Source organism: Corythoichthys intestinalis, chromosome 18, assembly GCF_030265065.1.
Source record: "Corythoichthys intestinalis isolate RoL2023-P3 chromosome 18, ASM3026506v1, whole genome shotgun sequence".
NCBI lineage: Eukaryota > Metazoa > Chordata > Actinopteri > Syngnathiformes > Syngnathidae > Corythoichthys > Corythoichthys intestinalis.
Genome location: NC_080412.1, coordinates 11,269,883 through 11,295,733, shown reverse-complemented (window position 1 = coordinate 11,295,733; position 25,851 = coordinate 11,269,883). Strand labels below are relative to the sequence as shown.

General features: G+C 41.4%; 3 protein-coding genes across 7 annotated transcripts; 2 read left to right on the top strand and 1 right to left on the bottom strand.

Annotated features, from left to right (window-relative positions):
- Positions 1-767: 767 nt before the first annotated feature.
- Positions 768-12,247, bottom strand: lrrc32 (leucine rich repeat containing 32). The gene is made up of 3 exons (XM_057821772.1): positions 12,033-12,247; positions 9,618-9,711; positions 768-8,400 (listed from the first exon to the last, which is right to left on the bottom strand). Exons 2-3 carry the CDS (start codon positions 9,705-9,707, stop codon positions 6,553-6,555), a joined length of 1,938 nt encoding a protein of 645 aa, XP_057677755.1. The 5' UTR covers positions 9,708-9,711; positions 12,033-12,247; the 3' UTR covers positions 768-6,552.
- A 5,849-nt stretch (positions 12,248-18,096) lies between these two features.
- LOC130907026 (serine/arginine-rich splicing factor 1B-like) lies at positions 18,097-20,777 on the top strand. Of its 3 annotated transcripts, XR_009061403.1 has the most exons (6): positions 18,097-18,592; positions 19,001-19,161; positions 19,241-19,413; positions 19,492-19,755; positions 20,021-20,117; positions 20,406-20,775. XR_009061403.1 is itself a non-coding variant. In XM_057821861.1 (4 exons), exons 1-4 carry the CDS (start codon positions 18,399-18,401, stop codon positions 19,675-19,677), a joined length of 714 nt encoding a protein of 237 aa, XP_057677844.1. In that variant the 5' UTR covers positions 18,097-18,398; the 3' UTR covers positions 19,678-20,777. The 3 variants fall into 3 exon arrangements, 1 of the variants encoding a protein (XP_057677844.1); XR_009061402.1 differs by having other exon boundaries at positions 19,492-20,117; positions 20,406-20,776; XM_057821861.1 differs by having other exon boundaries at positions 19,492-20,777.
- Positions 20,778-21,400: 623 nt separating this feature from the next.
- Positions 21,401-23,100, top strand: LOC130907027 (dynein light chain 2, cytoplasmic-like). Of its 3 annotated transcripts, none has more exons than XM_057821863.1 (3): positions 21,401-21,733; positions 22,180-22,323; positions 22,537-23,100. In XM_057821863.1, exons 2-3 carry the CDS (start codon positions 22,192-22,194, stop codon positions 22,672-22,674), a joined length of 270 nt encoding a protein of 89 aa, XP_057677846.1. In that variant the 5' UTR covers positions 21,401-21,733; positions 22,180-22,191; the 3' UTR covers positions 22,675-23,100. The 3 variants fall into 3 exon arrangements, with proteins under 3 accessions (XP_057677846.1, XP_057677847.1, XP_057677848.1); XM_057821864.1 differs by lacking the exon at positions 21,401-21,733 and adding an exon at positions 21,837-22,048; XM_057821865.1 differs by lacking the exon at positions 21,401-21,733 and adding an exon at positions 21,837-22,098.
- The last annotated feature ends 2,751 nt before the right edge of the window (positions 23,101-25,851 follow it).

The following is a 25,851-nucleotide window of genomic DNA, read 5'->3' as shown; positions in this document are numbered from 1 at the left end:
TGCACCATCGATTGTATGAATGGCACACACGCTGTAATATTGATGCTGCATTCACGTGTTGTTGGAGTAATCGAAAATATAATTCTTATTACATGATGTCTATCAGAGGTGGGTAGCAACGCGTTACATATACTCCGTTACATTTACTTGGGTAACTTTTTAAGAAAAATTTACTTCTAATAGTAGTTTTACTAAGCTATACTTTTCACTTTTACTTGAGTAGGTTTGTGAAGAAAAAAAAAAAAACGCTACTCTTACGCCGCTTCATTGGGCTACACAGGCGTCTTTACATTTTCCTCTTTATTCTACATATTAGCAGGGGTGAAAGTGGCTAGAATTTCTTGCTGGAACTCCCCGACGTGCAGGCCGCCACGGAGCTAGATTTTTTTCAAACCTCTTAAACTACTGAAAGGCAGAGAAAACTGTTTTAGGAGTTATTTCTATAACACATACAAAAACTGATTTTCATTCAAATTTGTATTTTTGTCAATGATTTGCAAAATAAAAGTTAACAAAAACAGCAATAACCCCTATCTCCATCTCCTAATTTTTATTTTCCCTCCTTTCCTCACTTACTAAATGCCAAATCTCAATTTTAACTTCTTAAGAGCATTGGATGTACTGTATATTAAAATTGAAGTTAGTGTAAACATTTACTTTTTGTTTATTCTTTTTTTTTTTTTTTTTTTTTAAATAACAAAGAAGTAACATACATTCAGAAAAATATCGGTAAGTACAAATTACTTATATTATGCAGAGTGAAAGGGAATATATTTTGAAGATCGCGCAAACATTGACTTTTTAAATCATAAGGAAATGAATAAGTAGCTTAACATAAATGAATAAATATCCGTCCAAAGTGCACATTGACAGCTAAGATGTTCTGAACCTCCCCATCAGAGCAAATAAAGCTAAATATGATAAATAAGCCTCCTCAACTCTTTCCTTGCTCTTAAATATTTGATCCATTTTATGTTGCGTTGCCCTTTTTTGTCGCATCAATTGAACAACCTTTTTTTTTTTTTTTGATGTTCCAGAAAATGCACATTTGAACCACTTTTTTTTATTTTCTTTTATTTTTTTTAATTACATAGCGTTTTGACAGATGCTGTCATATTTTTGGAATCAAAGCACTGAGTACCGGAACAGCATTCCGACCCTGAATCTTATACCAGAACTGCGTTCTGGCCCTGATTCTTATACCGGAACTGCGTTCCTGACCGTTCTGGCCCACTTTCACCCCTGCTTATTAGAATTTTTTTTCTGCCAGCAATGCCAAGAGTAGCCCTACAAATTTCCCCAATGAGACGTCGCAACAATAATCACATGACTCCATTACACCAATCTGACGCAAGCTTGCCGTTCCATGATCAAGCCAGCCTGTTCAATCACGTGGCGTCTTTAAAGCACCGTAAAAAATGAAGAATGTGACATAGAGCGCTGCCCTCAACATGACTCGAAAGCGCAGATGTAAACCTCTCTCCCAGTTTTTATTCGGCGTCGATTGACCACAGAAAACCGGAGATATGATCCTTGTAATTTTATAATAACAACTATAAAGGAACTATTCACTATTCAAACTAGTAACTATTTTCTCCACTGGAAGGCACTCATGCTCTTTGAACGAATTATGCTTTGTTTTTGTCATTTTATCCTCTCACTGGAATTCAATGTTGTTGTTGTTTTTTTGTTTTGTTTTGTTTAATGTGGTTATGTAATGGGTTATTGTACTGTATCCTGATAATGACAGTTCATATAGATAAGTTTGTCCTGAGAGAACTAAAATAGCATTGTTTAAAAAAGAAACAAACAAACAAAAATAAGCAGTTACTCACAATGTTATTCATTACTTGAGTATTCTTTTCACCGGATACTTTTATTTACTTGTACTTGAGTACATTGTTTTGAATGTCTACTTTTACTTGAGTAATATTTGTCGATTTTTTTCTTTCATCTCAGACAATAGTATATTATTTTGAACCAACGCTACTCTTACACAGTGTTGGGAATAACGCCGTTATAAATAACGCCGTTGCATAACGGCGTTATTTTTTCAGTAACAGGGTAATCTAACGAATTATTTTTTTCCACTGTTACAACGCCGTTACCGTTACTGACGGTCAAAAGCGGTGCGTACTTATTCTGAATAAATTGAAGAAACTACCAGCCGTAGCGAGTCTACTCTGCTCTGTTTATTTGTCATCCAAGACTAGGGGTGCGTTCAGGTTCGAGAATAGCGCACGTGTTTTGTTTTGTGATTTTTGTTAGCAAAGATATACCACACAGGACGTGCTGGCACTCTGTTTCTTTAATAGCACATATAACTTCAAACGTACAGCTCTCGGCAGGCCGTGTCTCTAACTCACTCCCGCATCATGTGAGCAAAACAATATTGGCGCTGTGTGCACTTTAGGGTGCCTCGGATAATTCTGTATCAGAATATTACAGCATGTACTTCCTATGACTCCAGGCTGTTTGTCCCTGCTCATTCAAATAGACAATGCTTTCCAAAGCTGGCTAACGTTTCTGTTTTTGCTACACCTTGCTAGCCTCGTTCCCATCCCCAACTGTCAGCCAGCAAGAATGCTGCTTCCATCTTGAGGACGGCAGACGCTTTGAGGGTGACGGGAGGAGTAGGGGAACGAGGCTACCTGCATGTACCACCTGGATAGATGTGATGGAAGTGATTGTGATTGGCTGAGGGTTAGAGTCATGTGTCACGGTAAGCCAATCAGAGCCGGTGTTTTCACACAAACCGGAACAGCGCGTGCGCCAAACACACACACGCAGAACAGATGCAGAGGGATATGATAGCAGAGCATTCCGAGGAAAATTTGTCCTTTAAGAGGTGTAGGTATACACTATTTCAAGTCAAAATATTTGAAGTACAGTAAGCTATGTCTACTTGACCAGTTGTCTCAGGTTGTGAGAGTTAGATTTAATTGATTAAACTCACTTTATATTGTTTACTGCTGATTGTTATTTTATTATATTGTTTACTGTTTATTTTTGTTGCACTTCAAGTGTAGGATAAATCTGTTGCTGGTGAGGTGCAATAAATATTACAAGGTTCTATATCACAACTACCTGTCTGTTCTTCTCTTTTCAACTGACTCGAATACTGCTCAGAAAATTTCAAATTCTTTGACATAGAACAACTTCTTTTTAAGGTAACGGAAATAATTACTTTCCCTGGTAACTAGTTACTTTTACTATAGAGTAATTCAGTTACTCAGTTAGGTTTTGGAAGAAGTAGTGAGTAACTATAACGAATTACTTTTTTTAAAGTAACGTGCCCAACACTGCTCTTACATGAGTTAAATTTTTGGCTACTCTACCCACCTCTGGTGTCTATAGCGTCAAACAGTCACTCAATATGTGTATCGTTGGAGCATTAAAATGGGTTACTCTTCTTTGTAGCAAGTGATCAACCATGTTTTTATCCCACATTACGACTTTACAACACATCAGAGCGATTTTCCAACTTGGGAACTCAGATCTCCCGACACACATGAACGCAGCATATCTCCCCGGGGTGCTTCTCAGAAGTATCGACTCACACTGTATGCCTATCACAGCCAAAGTTATGTGCATAAATTAACATATTAAGGAGTCATGTGCAGATTGTGTATCTAGAGTGAATAGATTATTATGACCATATTAAATAGGCACATTCTGTAGATTATGCTATGTAGATTTAAAACTGGATTTTAAAGTACCTTATTGGCCCGAATATAAGACGGTGTTTTTTGCATTGAAATAAGACTGAAAAAAAGGGTGTCGTCTTATATTCGCAGTCTAGACATTATACCCATTCACGACACTAGATGGTGGCAGATATCATTGAAGCGATGTTCTGTCATGACAGATCTCAGCTGCTTTCCCCATTCACGACGCTAGATGGCGCCAGATAGCATTGAAGCAATGTTCTGTCATGACAGATCTCAACTACTCTGAATTTTACCAGTTTGCATTATTTTATTGCAATGTTTTTCCTTATTCAAATTTGTTTCAAGACTACAGTTACAATTAGACTTCACTTTGATGGTTAATGCAGTTATTGCAATTTTGTTGTTTTATCACAATAGATTGGTTTATTTACATTTCAAAAACCGGAAGCCATTCATTTTCGAATGTGATTGCACTTTAGTTTACATATTTAAATGTTCAGATATTAAGATTTGAATGAGGCAAAATAACATGCTTTTTCTCTCAAATATATTGTTATAATCATTTGTTTCGGATGTACTGTAATTATTTTCTGTATAAAAATTAATTTGGTGTTCAAAAAGTCTTTTTTCAAACTTGAGTCTTGAAAAAGAGGGGGTCGCCTTATAATCAGGGCCGTATTATATTCGGGCCAATACGGTACAATTTTTTTTTTACTAGGGAAATTTATACTGGGGCACTGCAGATCAATACTGGGGCTAATGTTTGCCCATCTTTGCAGTTTACCCTCAGTTGTTCTGAATTAGTGTTTGTTAATTCCTATGTAGTCATGTTTTTTTCCTTTGATCTCAGTAGGACTGCTTAGTGTCACCATGAGTCACCGGCAGCTCACTGAGAACAACATAAACCAGGAAAGTGAGTGAGGCCTGCTTCAAATTAACCTCCCCCAGGGCCTCTTCTGAACCTATTCAAATCGTCCCGCAAACACCCTGTTGAATTGGAACTCAAATATTTTATTCCACCGATTAAACATACAGATAAGGACCACTTGTAAGCGCGACATAAACAACAAAGTCTAGACGTTTGTGTAAATGTGCCTAAAATAGACCAGAGTCCATCTTCATTATCACATACAAAAAAAGTGTTCCGTCATAGTTAAAACAGTGTCAAAGTTCTCATTGCGAGTGCTCGGTCCAATAGTATGAAAATATCCATTCTTCACTTTCATAAAAATAAATTATATATATTTTTTCCTTCATCATTAGTGTTCACAAATAGTACAAAAGCCAAGAGGAAGCGTAAAGTGCAAAACTACTTCATAAGTATTCAGTGGATTTGTCGCCATACTCTGATGATGACATTATACTTCACACTGGCTACGTTTACATGGACACATTTATTCAGATTTAAAGCCTGATCGAAATGTTCACACCCAATCGGAATATTTTGACCCGATCGAGCCAATTCTGATCAACATTTTATTCACAACGAGAGGGGTGGTTTATGTCGATTTATAATACATTTCCAAAATTTCGGCACAAACCGTCTTTACTGCGCATGTCTTGCGACATCACTATACACGTTTTTATTATTCCTGGAAGACATGGTGGGCGCAAGACTGAACTGATTTGTATTTGAGATGAACAAGTTACTTAAGATGTTTAAAAATCTTACAATTGTTGAAAGACCTGAAGGTAGAAAAACGGAGAAAAATACACAAAACTAGAAACTGCAATTTCGGGAGAAATTACTTCTGGTCTTTGCCGTGTAGAGATACAGATCTTACCCCCGCCCAGGGCTAGCAATAGAATTGACGAACATGCCCGTCAATGGCATTAAACAAAGTAAATGCCATTAGAAATGAATGGAAAATTTGGACGTCTATGGCCGTCAATGGCAGCACCCTTCCAAAGCGTCAATGGAATCGGGTAAGTTTGGGGGACACGTCCTATTGATATCTGGTCATTTCCTGTTGATTTGGGGATTTTTTTTGTTTTTCCCATTGAAAACGAATGGGGAAAATTTTGGACGTCCATGGCCGTCAATGGCATTGGGTTACATAGGCGTTGATAGAATTCAAGTCCATTAGCATCAATAGATTTGACATACATGGCCGTCAATGGCAACAATGCAATGTAGATTCTATTGGAAATCCCATTGAAAGTAAATGGGACATTTCCCGTTAAAAATAAATGGGAAAGTTTTTGGAAAATTCCCAGGGAACCGTAAATTTTTTCCAAATTCTGTATACAATCTTTATGCCCCTCACCGTCCCGGAATTTTTGATGTCCAAATTACTATGTGATTTGGTCAAAAATTGTAGGACAAGTAGCGTTTTGAAAAAAATTTTAAAAATCGGAAAATCGGTGTTTACGTGAAAACGGAAAATTTTTCGTGGCCGTTTGAGCAAAAGCCACAGTCACACGAAAATTCCGGACATGTCGATACCTGAACGGTGCCGATCGGTGCAGCGGTACGGGCTGTGCGGCGCGCCGAAAAAACGCGGAGAATAAATTGATTAATAATAAATAATAATAAAGTCGCAGAATAAAGGAAAGGCAAAGACCAGATAATAACGCTAAAGTGTAAAGTAGATATGAATGAAGCGAATCGGTTTCTTTTTCTCCTATTATTTCTCCTACATTTAGTCAATCTGCAAATGTCAACATAATTTGTTCAGATTGGATTAATATTTTTAGTGTCCGTGAAAACCGTGCTTCAAATCATAATCTTAATCTGAACTCTGGTCAGATTTACAAAATGTTGCCCATCTAAACGTAGCCACTTATTCTTTTTCATGATCATTCGTAGTGTCGTCAACTTTGTTTTCAAGGTAGCGTCCAGATTACTTAATTTAACCTCTAAATCAAAGCGAATTATCCTTCATGCGCTAAATCTTCGGATGGGTTTCCGCTTGCTAGACTTGCAGTATTTCACCAGCATTCCTAAAGCGATGGCTGCCAAGAACACGATCAAGACGATGACGACGATGTAGTTGGCTTTCTTTCGCCCTCTGCACATTTCCCGTGTCACCGTCTCAATATTAACTGGTTCGAAGCCCTCACGAAGAATGCAGGTCGCGGCCTCGATGTCAGGCACCACCACGGCTGAGTGCTGCAGCAGATGCACCAAGTCCAGGTTTTCGCAGCAACTAAGAGGATTGTCGCCAACGTAGAGCGTCTTCAGCGAGTGTTTCAATGGCGCCATGGCGGCGCTCTCCAGGGTGACCAGGCTGTTGTTCTGCAGGTTGAGCGTCTCAATGGACGACTCTCTGTTCCACGTGGGGAGACTGGTCAGTTGATTGGTAGACAGATCCACCAGTTTTAAGCTCCGGAGTGACGACATGTCCGCGTTCAACCTGGATATGTTGTTTTCCCTCAGGAGTAGCTGTACCAGGGAGTGCTCTAAACCCGCTAGAGAGTCTTGGTGCATCTCTATGCCAGGGTTGACGGACAAGTCCAGTAAACTGAGAGGGGTGTCGGCGAATGCTCTGCAAGGCAAACTCTTCAGATTGTTCTCAGAAAGGTAAAGGATCTTAAGTTTAGGAACAGAAGAGAACAAGACACAACCTGGAGGATTTTCATCTGGTTTTGTCTCCGAGGCGCACACACGTAGATTGTTCTCTTCAAGCCTCAGGAAGTTTAGTCTCGGAAGTCTCTGAAAAGTTTGATGTGCCAGGGTGCTAAGAGCATTCCCTTGGAGGAACAGCTCCTCCAATGCCAACAAAGTGCCTTCCCTGAGAGAAAGTCTCTGCAAGGAGTTATAGCTAAGGTTGACAATCTTAGCTGTGAGAAGAAGGTCTTTTTCAGTGACAGAAAATGAAGTGACGCAGTTGTTGCTCACGTTCAGGACCTCCAGCGCACTCATGGTGCGAAAAAAGGACTGCGGCAAGCCTGTGAGTTGGTTGTAGCTTAAATCTAAGTGTCTCAGGTGCTTCAAAGCCGTCATGGGCATCTTTGTTTCTGCCGAGTCAGACGCGTCAACACTCTGCAGACGGTTGCGTGAAAGGTCCAGATGCAGGATCACGTTGTTCACGGGCAGTAGCGGGAAGTACAGCAGTTTGTTTTCACTTAGATCTAGAAAGGTGAGGCGGTAAGGCTCGTCTGAGCTGGGACTCTGGAAGAGCTCCAGGCTGTTCCTGCTGAGGTTCAACACTCTCAGGCGGCTCAGATTGAAATCAGTGATGCAAGCGATTGAGTTCATGGACAAGTCCAGTTCGCTCAGACCGACGAGAGAATCGAAGGCGCCATCTTCGATTTCCAAAATGACATTGTTGTGGAGGCTGATCCTCCTCAGGGACAACGCCCCACGGAAAGTGTTTTGAGCGATCTTGGTGATGCTGTTGCTGCTCAGCGAGAGCTCCTCAAGCGATGGTGAATCAGAAAGAAAAAAGTCTGACATCCCCGTGTACAAGCCATTACCGGAGAGATCCAGAGACTCCACGGCTGAAAGTGTTCCTATTTGAATTTTGGCCTGAGCAAACACGTCGAGACGATTTCCGGACAGATCCAGGACCTTGAGGTCATTCATGGCTTCAAAAAGTCCTGGCTGAATAAAGTGGATCTTGTTGGAGTGCAGGTCAAGGCGAGAAAGGTTCGTGTGGTCAGCAAGCGTGTTACGGCTAAGGTTTTGCAGCTGGTTGTGTGAGAGGTCCAGTGCTTGGACACCCGATGGGAGGTCAACGGGGGCGCTGGTGAGGCTCAAATCTCTGCAGACCATGCTCGTGCCCACCTGCCGAAACAGACAAACACACGCAGCGTGTCGGTGGGATCGTGTCGAGAAAACACCAAAGCATGTTCACAGCGCATTTTTTGATTTACGAGGCCTGCGGTATTTGAGCTGGTTTATGACCGTTCGTCGGTCCAATAAAAACTTCAATTCTCGGTAAATCTGTTGTTTTGCCTTTTTGAGAAATAACACTGTATGACAGCCTTGTTTCTTTCAGCCAGGATCTTTTTGATAAATCCTGAGGGAATTTCCAATGAGAAGTACCAACCAAAGAAAGTACCTTTTATTACCTTGAGTTAAAGAGTATCTCTGTTGGTAACGTTCTCACCTTTGGCACGATACATATATATTAGGGCTCTTGCGTTTATAATTGGAAACATACGGTCAGAGGACCCCCACCACCCACTCCTCGGCCCCCTCCGGTCAAAAAACAGCCCATAAAACTGTCTCCATCTCCAATTTCTCACTAAGACCTTTCAGATTCTCGGCATACTTGCGGTTTTGATGAGAAGCTGCTCGTTGCTTTTACGGCAGATGTAAACAAAAACTACCTCCCTACTGTATTTAAATGAACCCAAGGGAATACCTGAAGGATATAAGGACCTTAATCTGATTATGTTAACTTTTCTATGGATTGGTTAATCATTTCATACAGCCACTCTTTTTCTATTGTACATTTTCTAACGCAGGACGTCGTTTAGTTGTTCTAACTTTGAATCGAGTAGTGCAAAATGAAAGTGATAGTTCTTTGGGAATAAAGTTTTCAGATCAAATAGTTTGTAGTAACTGATCACCCTTAGTCATGAGTCAGTCTCCCAACGTGAACTTTTCATTCACTTATGAGTTATGACCCGCCTGTGATTCAATTTATCGTCACTTACCAATGATTTTTCTGAGTATTTCCTTTGAACGTTCCTGAAAGAGGAAGAGGGGTGACTTACGTTCCTACGTTCATCATCCCATTACAACACTCTTGCACGAGTGTCAGTAATCTAAGGGGTGTACTGGAAAGCAGTGCCAGAAAGTCAAATGTGATTCAGCAGGAGTATCTCCAAAGTGAAGTCAGATATATTAAACAGCTCAAGCAGATTAGGAACTTCATTCCTGTTGCCATGTGCAACACGTCTAAATAAACCCACCCCTCACTATTTATTTATATTAAAATGTAAGGAATGCGCTTCCGCTGAACAAACACTAGAAGGGGAGTAGCTTTTACTTACGATGCGGCACGAAGGGTGATGGCGGGCAGGTTGGGCCTCCAGTGCCGAGAAGCCAGCCAGGAGCGGGAAGAAGAGAAGGAATGTGGCCATTTTGCTGTGGGACATGGACATCATCAGTTGGACATGTGCACAAGAGCAGGATGCATGCTGGAAGTGATGGGGCTTTTGCAAAGGAAGCTAAGAGGAAGTAGACCTGTACTGACCTATGACTGCGCTATTTATGCCCTTGCAACAACAGGGGCTTTTTTATTTAGGTTTCTTTTTAAAAACTGGTTCTACAGAAAGCCAGTGACGTTGTCAATTAAACCAAAGAGCATTGTGATGTCACCTGATTAAGGGTTGCTTCGTTTTGTGTCAAAATATACTGTACTTTACCTAAGTCAGTGAAAAACACCGAACAAAATTAGGGCTGTCAAACGATTAAAATTTTTAATCGAGTTAATCACAGCTTAAAAATTAATTAATCGTAATTAATCACAATTCAAACCATCTATAAAATATGCCATATTTTTCTGTGAATTATTGTTGGAATGGAAAGACAAGACAAAAGGCAGACATATACATTCAACATACTGTACACGAGTACTGTATTTGTTTATTATAACAATAAATCAACAAGATGGCATTAACATTAACATTCTGTTGAAGCGATCCATGGATAGAAAGACTTGTAGTTCTTAAAAGATAAATGTCAGTACAAGTTATAGAAATTTTATATTAAAACCCCTCTAGATTGTTTTTTTTTTTTTTAATAAAATTTGTAAAATTTTCGATCAAAAAATAAACTAGTAGCTCGCCATTGTTAATGTCAATAATTACACAATTCTCGTGGTGCTGAAACCCATAAAATCAGTCGCACCCAAGCGCCAGCAGAGGGTGACAAAACACACAAAAAAACACAAGTAACAAGTGGACATCACACTGTGCTGTCATTTTAATCTGTTTGAGGGGGGCATGTGTGTTAATTGCGTCAAATATTTTAACGTGATGCATGTTCTCCCCGTGCCTGCGTGGGTTTTCTCCGGGAACTCTGGTTTCCTCCCACATCCCAAAAACATGCATGGTAGGCTGATTGAACACTCTAAATTGTCTGTAGGTATGAGTGTGTGTGTGGATGGTTGTATGTCTCCTTGTGCCCTGCGATTGGCTGGCAACCAGTTCAGGGTGTACCCTGCCCACTGCCCATAGTTAGCTGGGATAGGCTCCAGCACCTCCGCGACCCTCGTGAGGAAAAAGCGGCATGGAAAATGAATGAATGAATTTTAACGTGAATAATTTAAAAAATTAATTACCGCCCGTTAACGCGATAATTTTGACAGCCCTGAACAAAATACTTTTTGTCTGAAACAGGTTGTGCTTTGCCAATGTAGGAGTCATATCTCTGTAGTCATACTAAATGCCCACAGGCATAAGATTCATGTGTACACAAAATGAAAATAAAAAAGTGTTAATGAAACCAAAGTAAAGTGCTTACTTCAAGCAAACCATTTTTTTCTCAAGAAAAAGTTTGGTACAGCAATTTTTCTCAAACTTTTAACATGTACCCAAACTACAAAAAAACATACTTGATTCTCCATGAAAACAGACTTTTAGTCAACACAAGAAGTTCAAATACCAAGTCTCCAAGCTGGAGACCTGGACAAGCTGCAGGTCTATGAGCTCGAATACAACTTAAGAATTAACTATTATACAACATTTCTGAACTCGAGTCTGTAACAAGTCTCCCAAGTGGAGTCCCAACAGTCTCAAAACTTTCTACAAAACTTTTGAGAAGACAAAGCGAGAGACTCAGGCAGGTGTCAGGTCTTCAAGCTTGAGTATCTGCTTTGTCTCAGGTTTTTGACCACAGCTAGGTCAAAAAATGTTTTTCTGAGCTGGAGTCTTCATCACTTCTCAAAATGTAGAACTTGAGTGAGAATCCAGACCCAATTCTCTAGATCTAGTCTAAAGCAAGTCAACTTTTTGACAAAAGTCAAGTGCTTGCTCGGAATGGTGTTGTCCATGTCAAGTTTTCTGTCTTAAAATGAAGACCATGTGAAGTCTAGTCAAGAGCCTTTGAACAAGTTCCAAATCGGGTGCTTCAAGTCCTTCTACTGCAGTCAAATGTTTTAAGACAGTCGAAAGCCTGTGTTCAATGATCTTAGAACTGGATGCTGATGATATGACATGTTTCAGGCAATTCAGGGCTTGAGGCCCAGTCAAGTCTCAAACCTGCTGTCCAAAGTCAGTCCACGTGAAGTTTCACGAGTCCCTGGAGGCATGGTTAAGTCTAGTATCAGTCAATGAGCTCTGACTGAATTATTGACTGGAGCCAAGTATCTCTCGTTGTTGTATATTATTGATCTGTATTAGTGATTAGTTATCAACTTTCCATTTTACATGGGTATTTCCACATATTCCGTAACCAACACATACCTGACTCCCAGCAGACGACAAGTCTTTGCAGCGTGTCCTGACCGTGTAGTTTTCACATCCTCAGCCCCTCGTGAGCGCACCCCACCTTCTGACACCCTCAAGACCAGATCGACAGAGACACACGACCACTAGAATCCCTGACGCTCCTCTCAGCTGATTTCTTCCTTCTTACTCCTCACGGCACTCGACTCGGACTGCGTGTTCCAGCATCCTGTGAGAACATCCTGCAGGGCCACCCCTCCTTTCCCTTCCCTTCGCTGACCCCCTCCCTCCTACCCTCTTGTCTAAGGGAAATGCCTTAAAAGGGGGGTTGGCAGTCCAATTGGATTCCTCATTTCAAGGAGACACATGTTTATGTCTTCCGCAAATACCCCCAATTCATCAAAACCTGATGCAACCCCCCTTTTTTCTCTGTTATCATCAGGAGGAATTTAGGGCATTTCAGTAAGAGTTGAAAGGTTACATCTGCTTTTGTTTCACAAGAAAAACAAGCTCTTTGTATCATAATTTTATGACAATTTGGAACAAGTATTGAGGGATGGGAGGTGTTTATGAGTCCCACATCCTTATGACTTATGACGTTCCTGATTGTCTTATGACTCTTTGATGGTTTGCACCACATATTTCACAGTTTCATGTGAAAAGGGATATTGAGACTTATAAAGGTGATAACTTAGCTTGAAATTTTGTAATAGTCAACTCTCAACTCAACTTTATCCTAACAGCACTTTCACAACACATGCAGAATGTACCAAGGCGCTGTATAGTACAGTAACAAATAACCAAACAAAATGGTCTTTTCCATTCAAAAGTAACCATCGCTCACTTCACATGAAATCCAAGAAATGCAGTTTCATTTTTTAAGCAGCAAATGTTGTTTGAAGCTGAAGACAGGGAGATTTGAAGTCTCTTTTGACCAGATGAGGTCGCCTGCAAGAGTGTAGGCTTGCATAGGGACGGTAGGGACATAACACAACCAAGTTTTCAAGCTGCTTAAATGATCCCCACCAACTTTAAGCAGCAATATGCATTATAAAATGAGTTCCGTTATATAGGTAATTTCCCATATTGTTGTAAGGATAGACTTGACCTTATCATTATTAAGTGAATTATTTTCATTATGTTCATACTTACATTAATCCCTTTTCACTTGCTGAATGCGCCGGTCTGCTCCCTACCCCCTCAAACAAACGTTTGATTGGCTGATGACTTGACCCACCCCTGACACACATACGCACACTCACACATGGATATTAGAAGTTTTTTTTTTCGGCCAGCAGCAGCCACTGTAAGTAATTTAAAAAGACGCTAATGTTGTGGAGGTGGGAAACACGCCACTAATTTTACTACTGAAAGTCCGACCTGCATCGGAGTAAGCATAACATTAAACATCTAACCAATTTGCTAATCTGCAAAGCCCGAGTAGGAAGCTGCTTAGAGAGAAGTGCCGCAAGATACTCACACTAGCTTTGCGACCAACTGGTCAATCGTGATCGATGTAATAGGCACCCTTGATTTAGCATATCAATTAATTGGGTTCATATTCATGAGAAGTGTTGCCCTGACCCCTGTTTACCCAATCTGTTTGGTCTTATTAATGTCACATCTCGAGCAAAAAGTGTACGTGCATGTTATGCTGTTATACCGTCCCTACCAATGTTGAGACCAAACCTACGCCCTCGGTCACCTGTATCATAGACCTCAAACTGAAATTGAAAGTGAACAAGCAACTGTAGCTTTTTAACGGTAGAAAATTTGTTAACCGGTATCACCCAGTCAAAATAGATTGTCTCATAATCGTCCGTGGCAGCCAATGTTAATTTAAATGTTCAAAACTAATATTTTCAGCTTTTCTAACATTTTTGTTTTTCTCTAAATCAAGAGTGTAGGTTCGGTTTTAACATTGTTAGGGATGATATAACAACATAACCTGCATGTACACTTTTTGCTCGGGACAGGACATTAATAAGACCAAACAGATCGGGTGAACGGGGGTCAGGGCTGCATTATTCACAAATATGAACCTACTTAATTGATTGGCTAAATGATCAATGCAACATAAATCTGTATTGACTTATACTAACTTTCACGTGTATTGGATCAGGTGATACACCGTTCGATTCAAACCTTTGTTTTCAAAAACTACTAAAGATACATTTTGAAAACTTCCAGAATAAATGTCTGGATTTTATTAGCAAATTGAAATTGCCTACAACCCCACCGGCTTCCGCGCTGGGCCGGAGAGTAATAACGTGGCTTCCGCGTCGCATCGCGGCACTCAGTTGGGACCCCAATGTCACACCCCCGCCCCGGCGTGGAGGCCAGTGTAGGTTCCACCGGCTCGACGAGTGGTGGGCATGATTCTTGCTTCTTCAAGCTTCTCAGAAATACAGTGATCCCCTGTTTTTCGTGGTTAATGGGAACTAGAACCTGCCGCGATAAGTGAAAACTGCAAAGTAGCGCCCCCCCCACCTTTTTTTATTTTTTTTATTTTTTAATTTTTTTTTTTTTGGGGTGCGTGTTCAATGTATTTATTCAGATTTAGCATTAGGAAGAGATACATATAAGACATATTTTTTCCACTTTTTTCTCCCTAAGTATATTAATAAAAAGGAATATGCATATATATATATATATATATATATATATATATACACAGTGCCTTGCAAAAGTATTCGGCCCCCTTTAATCTTGCAACCTTTCGCCACATTTCAGGCTTCAAACATAAAGATATGAATTTTAATTTTTTTGTCAAGAATCAACAACAAGTGGGACACAATCGTGAAGTGGAACAACATTTATTGGATAATTTAAACTTTTTTAATACATAAAAAACTGAAAAGTGGGGTTTGCAATATTATTCGGCCCCATTACTTTCATTGCAGCAAACTCACTCCAGAAGTTCAGTGAGGATCTCTGAATGATCCAATGTTGTCCTAAATGACCCATGATGATAAATAGAATCCACCTGTGTGTAATCAAGTCTCCGTATAAATGCACCTGCTCTGTGATAGTCTCAGGGTTCTTTTTAAAGTGCAGAGAGCATTATGAAAACCAAGGAACACACCAGGCAGGTCCGAGATACGAGACGAGACGAGACTTTTTATGGATATCTTTGAGAAATGGCTTTCTTCTTGCCACTCTTCCATAAAGGCCAGATTTGTGCAGTGTACGACTGATTGGTGTCCTATGGACAGACTCTCCCACCTCAGCTGTAGATCTCTGCAGTTCATCCAGAGTGATCATGGGCCTCTTGGCTGCATCTCTGATCAGTTTTCTCCTTGTTTGAGATGAAAGTTTGGAAGGCCGGATCTTGGTAGATTTGCAGTGGTCTGATGCTCCTTCCATTTTAATATGATGGCTTGCACAGTGCTCCTTGAGATGTTTAAAGCTTGGGAAATCTTTTTGTATCCAAATCCGGCTTTAAACTTCTCCACAACAGTATCTCGGACCTGCCTGGTGTGTTCCTTGGTTTTCATAATGCTCTCTGCACTTTAAACAGAACCCTGAGACTATCACAGAGCAGGTGCATTTATACGGAGACTTGATTACACACAGGTGGATTCTATTTATCATCATCGGTCATTTAGGACAACATTGGATCATTCAGAGATCCTCACTGAACTTCTGGAGTGAGTTTGCTGCACTGAAAGTAAAGGGGCCGAATAATATTGCACGCCCCACTTTTCAGTTTTTTATTTATTAAAAAAGTTTAAATTATCCAATAAATGTTGTTCCACTCCACGATTGTGTCCCACTTGTTGTTGATTCTTGACAAAAAAATTAAATTTCATATCTTTATGTTTGAAGCCTGAAATGTGGCGAAAGGTTGCAAGATTCAAGGGGGCCGAATACTTTTGCAAGGCACTATATATATATATATATATATATATATATATATATATATATATATTAGGGCTGTCAAAATATCGCGTTAACGAGCGGTAATTATTTTTCAAAATAATCCCGTTAAAATATTTGACGCACTTAATGCAGATGCCCCACTCAGACAGATTTAAATGACAGTGGAGTGAAACACTCACTTGTTGTGTTTTATGGAGTTTTGCCGCCCTCTGCTGGCGCTTGGGTGCGACTGATTTTATAGGCTTCAGCACCCATGAGCATTGTGTAAGTAATTATTGACATCAACAATGGCGGGCTACTAGTTTATTTTTTGATTGAAAATTTTACAATTTTTATTAAAACAAAAACATGAAGAGGGGTTTTAATACAAAATTTCTATAACTTGTACTAACATTTATCTTTTAAGAACTACAAGTCTCTCCCATCCATGGATTGCTTTAACAGATTGTTAATAATGGTAATGGCATCTTGTTTATTTATTGTTATAATAAAGAAATACAGTACTTATGTACCGTATGTTGAATGTATATATCCATCTTGTGTCTTATCTTTCCATTCCAACAATAATTTACAGAAAAATATGGCATGTTTTATAGATGGTTTGAATTGCGATTAATTGCGATTAATTACGACTAATTAATTTTTAAACTGTAATTAACTCGATTAAAAATTGTAATCGTTTGATACCCCTAATATATATATATATGTTTTCAAGAACTTAAAATGCAATAATTATAATAAGTTTTAAAAATGTTACTGTCCCACCGAATTATTTTTAATAAAGTAAATAAAAGTAATAAAATAAAGTAGTAGGAAAATGCTTGGATTTATTAAATGCTTCATCGTGAGTCTACTCAAATCCTCTCAAGCTGCTCACTTAGTTAAACGATGATTGACGCATGCACAAACTTTTTCTATGATTGAATTTTATGAATTGAATTGAAGTAATTTTTCTTTTGAAAATATATTTTTTTGTGTAAAGCAACTTAGTTTTTGATTGAATAAAAAACACAAATGTCCTAGCCAAAATGTGGCCCAAACGCGAAACATTACTACAGTAAAAAAAAGGTTTTATCAATCAAAAAAAAATTCAAAGAAAAATAGCTTTCAAATGCTTTTCATGTCTCAAATTTATTTTTGCATTCAAACACTTTTTTTTTTTAATTGAAGTGATGTTTTTTTTATTGAAAATATACATTTTGATTGTAGCAACTTTTTTTTGATTGAATAATAAAGACACAAATCTACCTCCATAGTTATTGAGGGAGAAAGAAATTAAGAAAGCTTTAAAAATAAAACCCACCGGGGAGTCAGATTTTTTAAATTTAAGATTTATATTTCATAATGTAGACATGCATCTTAAGGAAAGGAGGTTAAGTGATTTAAAAAAAAAAAAAAAGTTGGAGTACAGCTTTGGGAATAGCACAATTGGTAGGAATAACACAGTTTGCAAGGATAGTCAGGTATAAAAAAAACAATTATAAGCACAATAACAATATTATTTTTCTATAAGATTTTATGTAATTATTAATTATTAGGTGCTAGATTTGTCAAATATGGATACCAATGGAATAAGTTTTGAAAAAACTGCCGATAGTGGCTCAGTGACCATCTGATGTGATTTGTTGACGTTTTGATGTAGAGGTTGAAGGACGAAATGAGACAAAGACTGAAAGTAATGATGACAGTGTTGATTTCTATTTACTATTCCCCCTCCCAATTAAAGTATGTCACAGTCATGGCCAATGATACTGTAAAGCTGCATGGTTAAACTGGAAGTTATGTTGTTGTCAGGTGTATTAAATTCTTGTTCATGTGCCCCTTTTGAACCATGAGCACATGCCCCTCCACCGGTCTCTGCATGGCCCTGATGCAAATAAAGTTGCTTAAAAGTTGGTGGGTACAATTTGAGCATCCTCAAAAGTTGGTAGTGTTTTGTCCATAACGTCCCTATGCAAACCTACGCCCTTGCAATGTTTCAAATGCATTGAATTTGTTTGGTTTCTATGTGACGTCCCTGCAAATGGCCGTTTAGTTATAAAGTATTTGTAATTCACGTAATTCTCCTATAAGTGACGGTGTAGGCAACATTCAATCTCCTATGAAATATACCCGCGAAGAAGTCCGGGTTGGCGGGAGGAGAGGGGAGGCGAAAGCATAAATTCACAGGTTATCCTGTAGGCGGCAGTATGCGCTCAGTTTCCTTTAAATATCAAACAAAGAAGAATTCGCTGTTGGCGGAAAGTGGAGAGGCGAGCACCTTGAGGGAATTAGCGCAATCTTTTTCCTACTGGGATACATCGACGGATTTAGCTTCCGCCGCGACCAGGTTGTGCAATAATATCCTCCACGGTATTTCCAGCTGTGAGGCAGGATTTGTCGAACCAAAACCGTGCTTATTTTTCCCGCTAAAGAAGGGACCCAGCGATCACGCCAGCTAGCCTCAGCAGCTAGCTAGCCCATCCACTCGCACGCTACCACGTCCATTGTGTGCTAGCTAGCATGTCTAGCGGAGGCATTATCCGAGGACCCGCGGGGAGCAACGATTGCCGCATCTATGTCGGCAACCTCCCGCCGGACATCCGCTCCAAGGACGTCGAAGACCTTTTCTACAAGTACGGCTCCATCCGCGACATCGATCTGAAAAACCGACGAGGCGGACCGCCGTTCGCCTTCGTGCAGTTCGAGGACCCGAGGTGAGCGCGGAACACGCTTGTTCATTACGAAGTGTAAAAAATGAGACTGGAAAATAAGCGACTTAAGTCGGGTTCCATATACAAGTGTACCAAATTAAATGCATTAAATTCATTTTTAAATTTCTGATGCTTAATTTAAAAAAAAAAATGTTAAAATTACAACCAGGGATACCAACACCGTTTGAGATTATAAATGAAACGAGTACAATGAAACTACATCGTTTTTAGCCATCACAAAGTTCTCAGGCATATTGTATTCCCGTTGCTTAATATACAAATCAATCTCAGAGAATTTATTTTAACTAAAAAATTCCAATCAAAAGTTGTGAACGAAATATTCATTTTTTAGGGTTATCAAAAAGATCTACACAATCTGCTCAATATAAACGATGTGCGTGTTTTTCACAGGGATGCGGATGATGCAGTGTATGGACGCGATGGCTACGACTATGACGGTTACAGACTACGTGTGGAATTCCCACGAAGTGGCCGTGGCGGAGCAGCGGGTCCACCTAGGGGCAGATACGGACCCCCGTCTCGGCGCTCCGAGTACAGGGTCATTGTGTCGGGTGCGCCACGTCTTTTATAGTGCGCCGGCTTGGTGTGCTCCCTAAAAGCTTCCTAACTTGTTTAGTGTTTTTTTTGTAGGTCTCCCACCTAGTGGAAGTTGGCAAGACCTGAAGGACCACATGCGAGAGGCTGGTGACGTGTGCTACGCTGACGTCAACCGCGATGGCAGCGGTGTGGTGGAGTTTGTTCGCAAGGAGGACATGACTTATGCTGTTCACAAGTTGGACAACAGCAAGTTTCGTTCCCATGAGGTAGGGCAACCACGCAGATGAAGTTTGACAAGTGATCATAAACATTTTACTCATTGGATATCTGTGGTTCATGCCCAGGGGGAGACGGCGTACATTCGCGTGAGGATGGACGGCCACCGCAGCCCCAGTTACGACCGCTCCCGAAGCCGCAGTCGAAGCAAGAGCCGATCGCGCAGCTACTCCCCCGCTCGCCGCGGACGGGCCTCACCGCGCTATTCTCCGCGACGCTCCCGGTCTCGTTCCCGCTCTCGATCCCGCACCTAGATCTGCCGCCGCCCTGACTTAATGGAGAGTGGCGCATTGAGAGAAAAAGAAACCTCTGCGTCGGATCACATTGATGATGTATTTCTCATTAGCCCTGCTTTTTTTTCTTTTTGTGCTTTGTCGCCCCCATTCCCTTTTCTTCCCCTTCACTGTGAGTTGGGTGTGTTGTTTTTTTTTTTTGTTTGTTTTTTTTTTTGTTTTTTTGTTTTTTTCCCCCTCCTGTTTTACTCACCTTCCCCCCACCTTCTGCCCTGCATCTTTAATGCTGCCGCGACTGCTGTTTTTTTTATTTTTTTTGCTTCTCAAGCATTATGTCTGCTGATCTTCTTGTGTGTCTCTCTAGAGATCAGAGCAGCAGGATAGGATTGGAAGAAAAGGAAACAATTCAAATTAGGATAAACAGGAGGAGGAGGAGGAGGATACAAATGTGGCACGCAATGGTATGAGTTGATTGTGCCTTTACAAACATTTAATTGTGAGGCTGTTCACATGTTTTTACACTTAAAATGGCGCCCATTGCTTCTCAATACTAGGCCCCAACCCCCCCCCAAAAAAATGCTTCTACGTCCATTTTGTTCATAGGATGTGGCCTCCACTTTCTTTCGGTTAAGTTTCTTTGAAATTTTTGCTCCTACCCGTTAAAGTGACATCAAAATGTAGACATTTTTCAGTTCTTTGTGAAGGTGTGATTCTAACTCCTTCTCTTTGGTTCTGCTGGTATTCTGAAGGTTTGGACTGGGCTCATTGTCACCCCATCCGGAGCCGGATCAGGATTTAGGATTTTTAGGCATCAGGATGGATACAAGGAGCAGGAGCGTTGGAGCATTGTTTTGTCCGTTTGTTTGTTTGTTGTTTGTACCAGGAGAAGCTCCCGCATCCAACCTTTCAAGCTTTGTAGTTAAACTAATTTGGCACTCTCCTCCAAAAAGCACATTAGTGTTCATTTTCTATGTTCTGGCTGGAAATTCATAATTAGTGGCAGTGTTGTGATCTTCTTTTGTATATTTTTACTGCTCAAAAAGGAAGAGCTCGGATCAAAACCACAAGGGGCTTCCATGCGGTGGAGGGAGAGGGAAGTGGGAGGGAGGGGAGGAGTTGTGGTTTGAATCTTCTTAGATCCACTTTTTTCCTGAAGATTTTTTTTTTTCTTAGTCTGCGGTGTCATCAGAGCTTTATTCTCTTTTAATAAAACATGAAAACATGGTGTTTCTGGGATTTTCTCTTGTGAATGTATCAATAAACTGCAACGTATACACCTGAGAGGTCAAATAGCGTTTAGAGGTCGGGCGTTCACGTTTGAGGGTTTTAGTTAAAATTCTCATTGTGGGTTTAATATATTGCACGACTTTACCAGAGGTTCCTTATATTGTGCTTTTCTTGTATTAGAAATTTAAGAATTACCATCGACAAAAAATCTTTTACGACTGGGGTGCAACATCGTCGCATGTGTATGACGTTAACACGCTTTCATCGACGGGCCGATTGATGTTGAATAGTACGATTGTACCATGTATATTAGTTCCCTAGTTGTTAAATTTGTTTCATGCTTATAAAACGTCGTTTTCTTGACGCTATCCAACATTCTCACTAGCACGTGTTCAGTAGTGTCACATTGTCGCCCTTTTATGACGTCCTATTGGAGCAGCGTCACCCTCAAGGCATGGGTTGACTTTCCTTCCCCCAAATCAGCATTTTTTTCGGTATCAGCGCGTTCAAATAGCACTATTTGAGTTGCGCAGTGATACTAGTGAAATAATTGCTACCTAAAATGTTATACATGGCACAACTTGTGGTTTAATTCGCGTATTGTTCAAATGACAGCGTGTGTTTGGATTTAGCCAATCGTGGGCGGGAACCAGCTCGGGATGTGGAACGGTGCATTGTGGGAGGAAACAAGATGCGGCCGTCATACCCGGAAAAAGCCTGCGAATAGCAGCCAATCGGCAAGCAGGCAGGAAGACAAGGGCGGTGCTGGAAAAGAAAGCACATTGTCGTTCAAGAAGAGCAATACATTTCGCCATACCGTGTGACGTTCAGACTGCACAATTTACAAAAGGTACGCTTGGTTTTGTCTCTTATCGCGAATTGATGCCAATTTAGCCGTTCTGTTCCACCATGCGCAAATGTATTTTTTTTCTCACATGTGACGAGAGCTCACCTGTGATTGCGGAAGGATGCTAATTATTCTAGTCCCATGTGGAGTGCAGTCGAACGCAAAAGCTGGCCCTAAAACTTCTTTAAAGACCTCACATTTAGATAATTGATTCGTTTGTTGTAGTGTTTCATTAATAATACCTTATCACGTGACTGCACAGTTGTATTCTGTGGTACATTTATTTATATTTTTTTCCGCCTTTATGGGTTTAGACAGGTAAGCAAAGCTGTCTAGAGGGTCGCACGTCTGCCTCACTCACACCCGAGGTGTTAATTCGAATCTTGACATTTTTGAGAATTACTTGACAAACCTGCTCAACCTCATCTTTTTCATGCATTTTTTTGCAGTCTACAGCCAACATGTCTGACAAGAAGGCCGTGATAAAGAATGCGGACATGTCCGAAGAAATGCAACAGGATGCCGTGGACTGTGCAATGCAGGCCATGGAAAAGTATAACATTGAGAAGGACATCGCTGCCTATGTCAAAAAAGTGCGTGCGCTACTCAAATTCAGTTCTTTAAAATGTGAGAGACAATACATGACAAGAAGAGGCGGGGGGAAATCACATTTCTTCCTTCTCTTTCATGGTTGTCTTGGTACCAAGACTGACCCTTGAGTGCCAGCATGGTGCTGCAGGGCAGCCAGACTGCGAAAATACGCAAACCTTCCTGATTGCTATTGTTTTCTGTTATGATTCCCATAGGAGTTTGACAAGAAATACAACCCCACATGGCACTGCATCGTGGGCCGGAACTTTGGCAGCTACGTGACGCACGAGACCAAGCACTTCATCTACTTCTACCTCGGCCAAGTGGCCATCCTACTCTTCAAGTCGGGCTGAATCCGCTTGGTCTTTTTTTTGGTCATCACTCATTAAAACAACTCCATACTGTCCGTCAGACACGTAGCAGATGGGACTCCCTCGGGAAGTCCTCGCTCAGACTTTTTGTTAACGAATGAAGATGGTGCTGTGTTGACCATGTTTCTGGAGGAATTTTTGGTTGATGTACTGTGAGAGAAGCTTGTATGTACATCTATGTCATAATTTTCCACGAAATTGAAAGTGATTGAATTTTTGTTGTGAAAAGTCTTAATTTTCTGTGCCTCAACGTTTCCATCATGCTAATTAAAATGTGACACTTCCAAGTTTGGTATGTGTTTCAACTTCACTGTTGTTACTGTTTGTTGGATCTGTCAGTGTGTGGTGTAATATTCCATACATTCTGCACAACACTTGGAATTAAATATTGACTTGTGTTTACTGAAAGTTGCCTTTCTCTTTTTTTAACAGATGAAGCTGCAAACTACACAAATATTTTGTAATATTACATAACAGGATGTTTTGACTATGGAAGAGTATAGTGAGATAAAACTTATTTTTTAAATGCTTGATGTATTTAATGAATGATATAGCTATAAAAACATACATTTGTACTTAATGATTTCAGCCAAAACTTGTGAAGTGTATTTTATTAAATATAACGGAAATGTGTTTTGAAAAAATTAGTTTTGTTACTGAACACTTTAGATACATTTGTACTTATTGATTTCACCCAAAACTTGTGAGGAATAGTGTATTAGTTTTACTAAATATAACGGAAATGTGTTTTGACAAAATTCGTTTTATTATTGAACACTTTCAATGTTTTTATTCCAAAAGATCTTTTGTACTGTATCCTCAGATATTGTAGGATATAAAATTAGGAATGAGAATGGGTTCCCTGTTTTTAATGTAATTTTTCTCGTCACTGTAGCTACAGCCCCTTTCACACACATATCCCAGTAATTTCCCGTGTAAGGTGATGTGGGATTTACTCGCGTCATGGCTTTTACACGTGTAAAGATATCCCGGCAATGACGCAGTTTGGATACGTTCACAGGCTTATCCTGTGTTGCCCACTGGCGCTGTCTGTGCAGGGAGGGCTGCTGGCTCGATTTTATAACTCGGACATTGTCATTTTTGGTCTGCATGGGCTGTCACAATGTTTGTCAAATCGTGTTTTTTTTACAGAGCTGTTTGTGCGAGCGTTCCCGGCGTCGTAACTGCAGCCAATTCTAGCTCATCAAGACTACTTAAGCCCAGGCGAAGGGTGCCGAGATAATGACTTGCTGGGCGCTATTCAACACCTCTGCCGCCCTTGTTTTGAAATCCCCTACGTTGGCTGATATCTGAGTGTATTTGTTTTGTTCTCTTATGATTATTGGCTCTCTGCCTACCACCATCCGGCGTCTGAGGAGAGGAAAGCAGTGCACCATTAACACTGTGTATAGTGAAGATGAGGTACTGCTGACCTCGACTCGGGACGTCGTGAGTCGATGGGGAGAATACTTGGAAGACCTACTCAATTCCACTGACACGCCTCCCTTGGAGGGAGCAGAGTCTGGGGACTCCGAGGTGGGTTCTCCAATCTCTGGGGTTGAAGTCACTGAGGTTGTTGGAAAGCTCCTCGGTGGCAAGGCCCCGGGGGTCGATGGGATCCGCCCGGAGTTCCTAAAGGCTCTGGATGTTGTGGGGCTGTCATGGCTGACACGCCTCTACAACTTCACGTGGACATCGGGGACAGTGCCTCTGGATTGGCAGACTGGGGTGGTGGAGGATGTGTTCCAATTATAGAGGGATCACACTCCTCAGCCTCCCTGGTAAAGTCTATTCAGGGGTGCTGGAGAGGAGGGTCCGTTGAGAAGTCGAATCTCGGATTCAGGAGGAGCAGTGTGGTTTTCGTCCCGGCCGTGGAACAGTGGACCAGCTCTACACCCTCCGCAGGGTCCTCGAGGGTACATGGGAGTTCGCCCAACCAGTCTACATGTGTTTTGTGGATTTGGAGAAGGCGTTCGACCGTGGGCCTCGGGGAGTCCTGTGGAGGGTGCTCCGAGAGTACGGGGTACCAAGCCCCTTGGTAAGGGCTGTTCGGTCCCTGTACGACCAGTGTCAGGGTCTGGTCCGCATTGCCGTCAGTAGGTCGAATTCGTTCCCAGTGAGGATTGGACTCCGCCAAGGCTGCCCTTTGTCACCGATTCTGTTCATCATTTTTATGGACAGAATTTCTAGGCGTAGCCGAAGCGTTGAGGGTGTCTGGTTTGGTGGCCTCAGCATTGCATCTCTGCTTTTTGCAGATGATGTGGTGCTGTTGGCTTCATCAAGCCGTGACCTCCAACTCTCGCAGCCGAGTGTTAAGCGGTTGGGATGAAGATCAGCACCTCCAAATCGGAGACCATGGTCCTCAGCTGGAAAAGGGTGGCACGCCCTCTCAGGGTCGGGGATGAGATCCTGCCCCAAGTGGAGGAGTTCAAGTATCTTGGGGTCTTGTTCACGAGGAGGAAGCGGGAGATTGACAGGCAGATCGGTGCAGCGTCTGCAGTGATGCGGACTCTTCACCGGTCCGTTGTGGTGAAGAAGGAGCTGAGCCAAAAGGCAAAGCTCTTGATTTACCGGTGGATCTACGTTCCTACCCTCGCCTACGTATGGTCATGAGCTGTGGGTCGTGACCGAAAGAACAAGATCAAGATACAAGCGGCCGAAATGAGTTTCCTCCGCAGGGTGTACGGGCTCTCCCTTAGAGATAGGGTGAGAAGCCCGGTCATCCGGGAGGGGCTTGGTGTTGAGCCGCTACTCCTCCATGTTGAGAGGAGCCAGTTGAGGTGGCTCGGGAATCTGGGTCGGATGCCTCCTGGACGCCTTCCTGGAGTGGTGTTCCGGGCATGTCCCACCGGCTGGAGGCCCCTGGGTCGACCCAGGACACGCTGGAGAGACTATATCGCTCGGCTGGCCTGGGAACGCCTTGGAATCCCGCCGGAGGAGTTGGCTGAAGTGGCTGGGGAGAGGGAAGTCTGGGCTTCCCTGCTAAAGCTGCTGCCCTCGCGACCCGACCCCGGACTAAGCGGAAGATAATGGATGGATGGATGGATGGATGGATAGATGGATGGATGCCTACCACTTTAGTATTATTGATCCCCGTCACCTATTCTCACCGACCCATTGTGTAATTCCTCCTTTTCCGCAATTGCATGTATTTTTGTT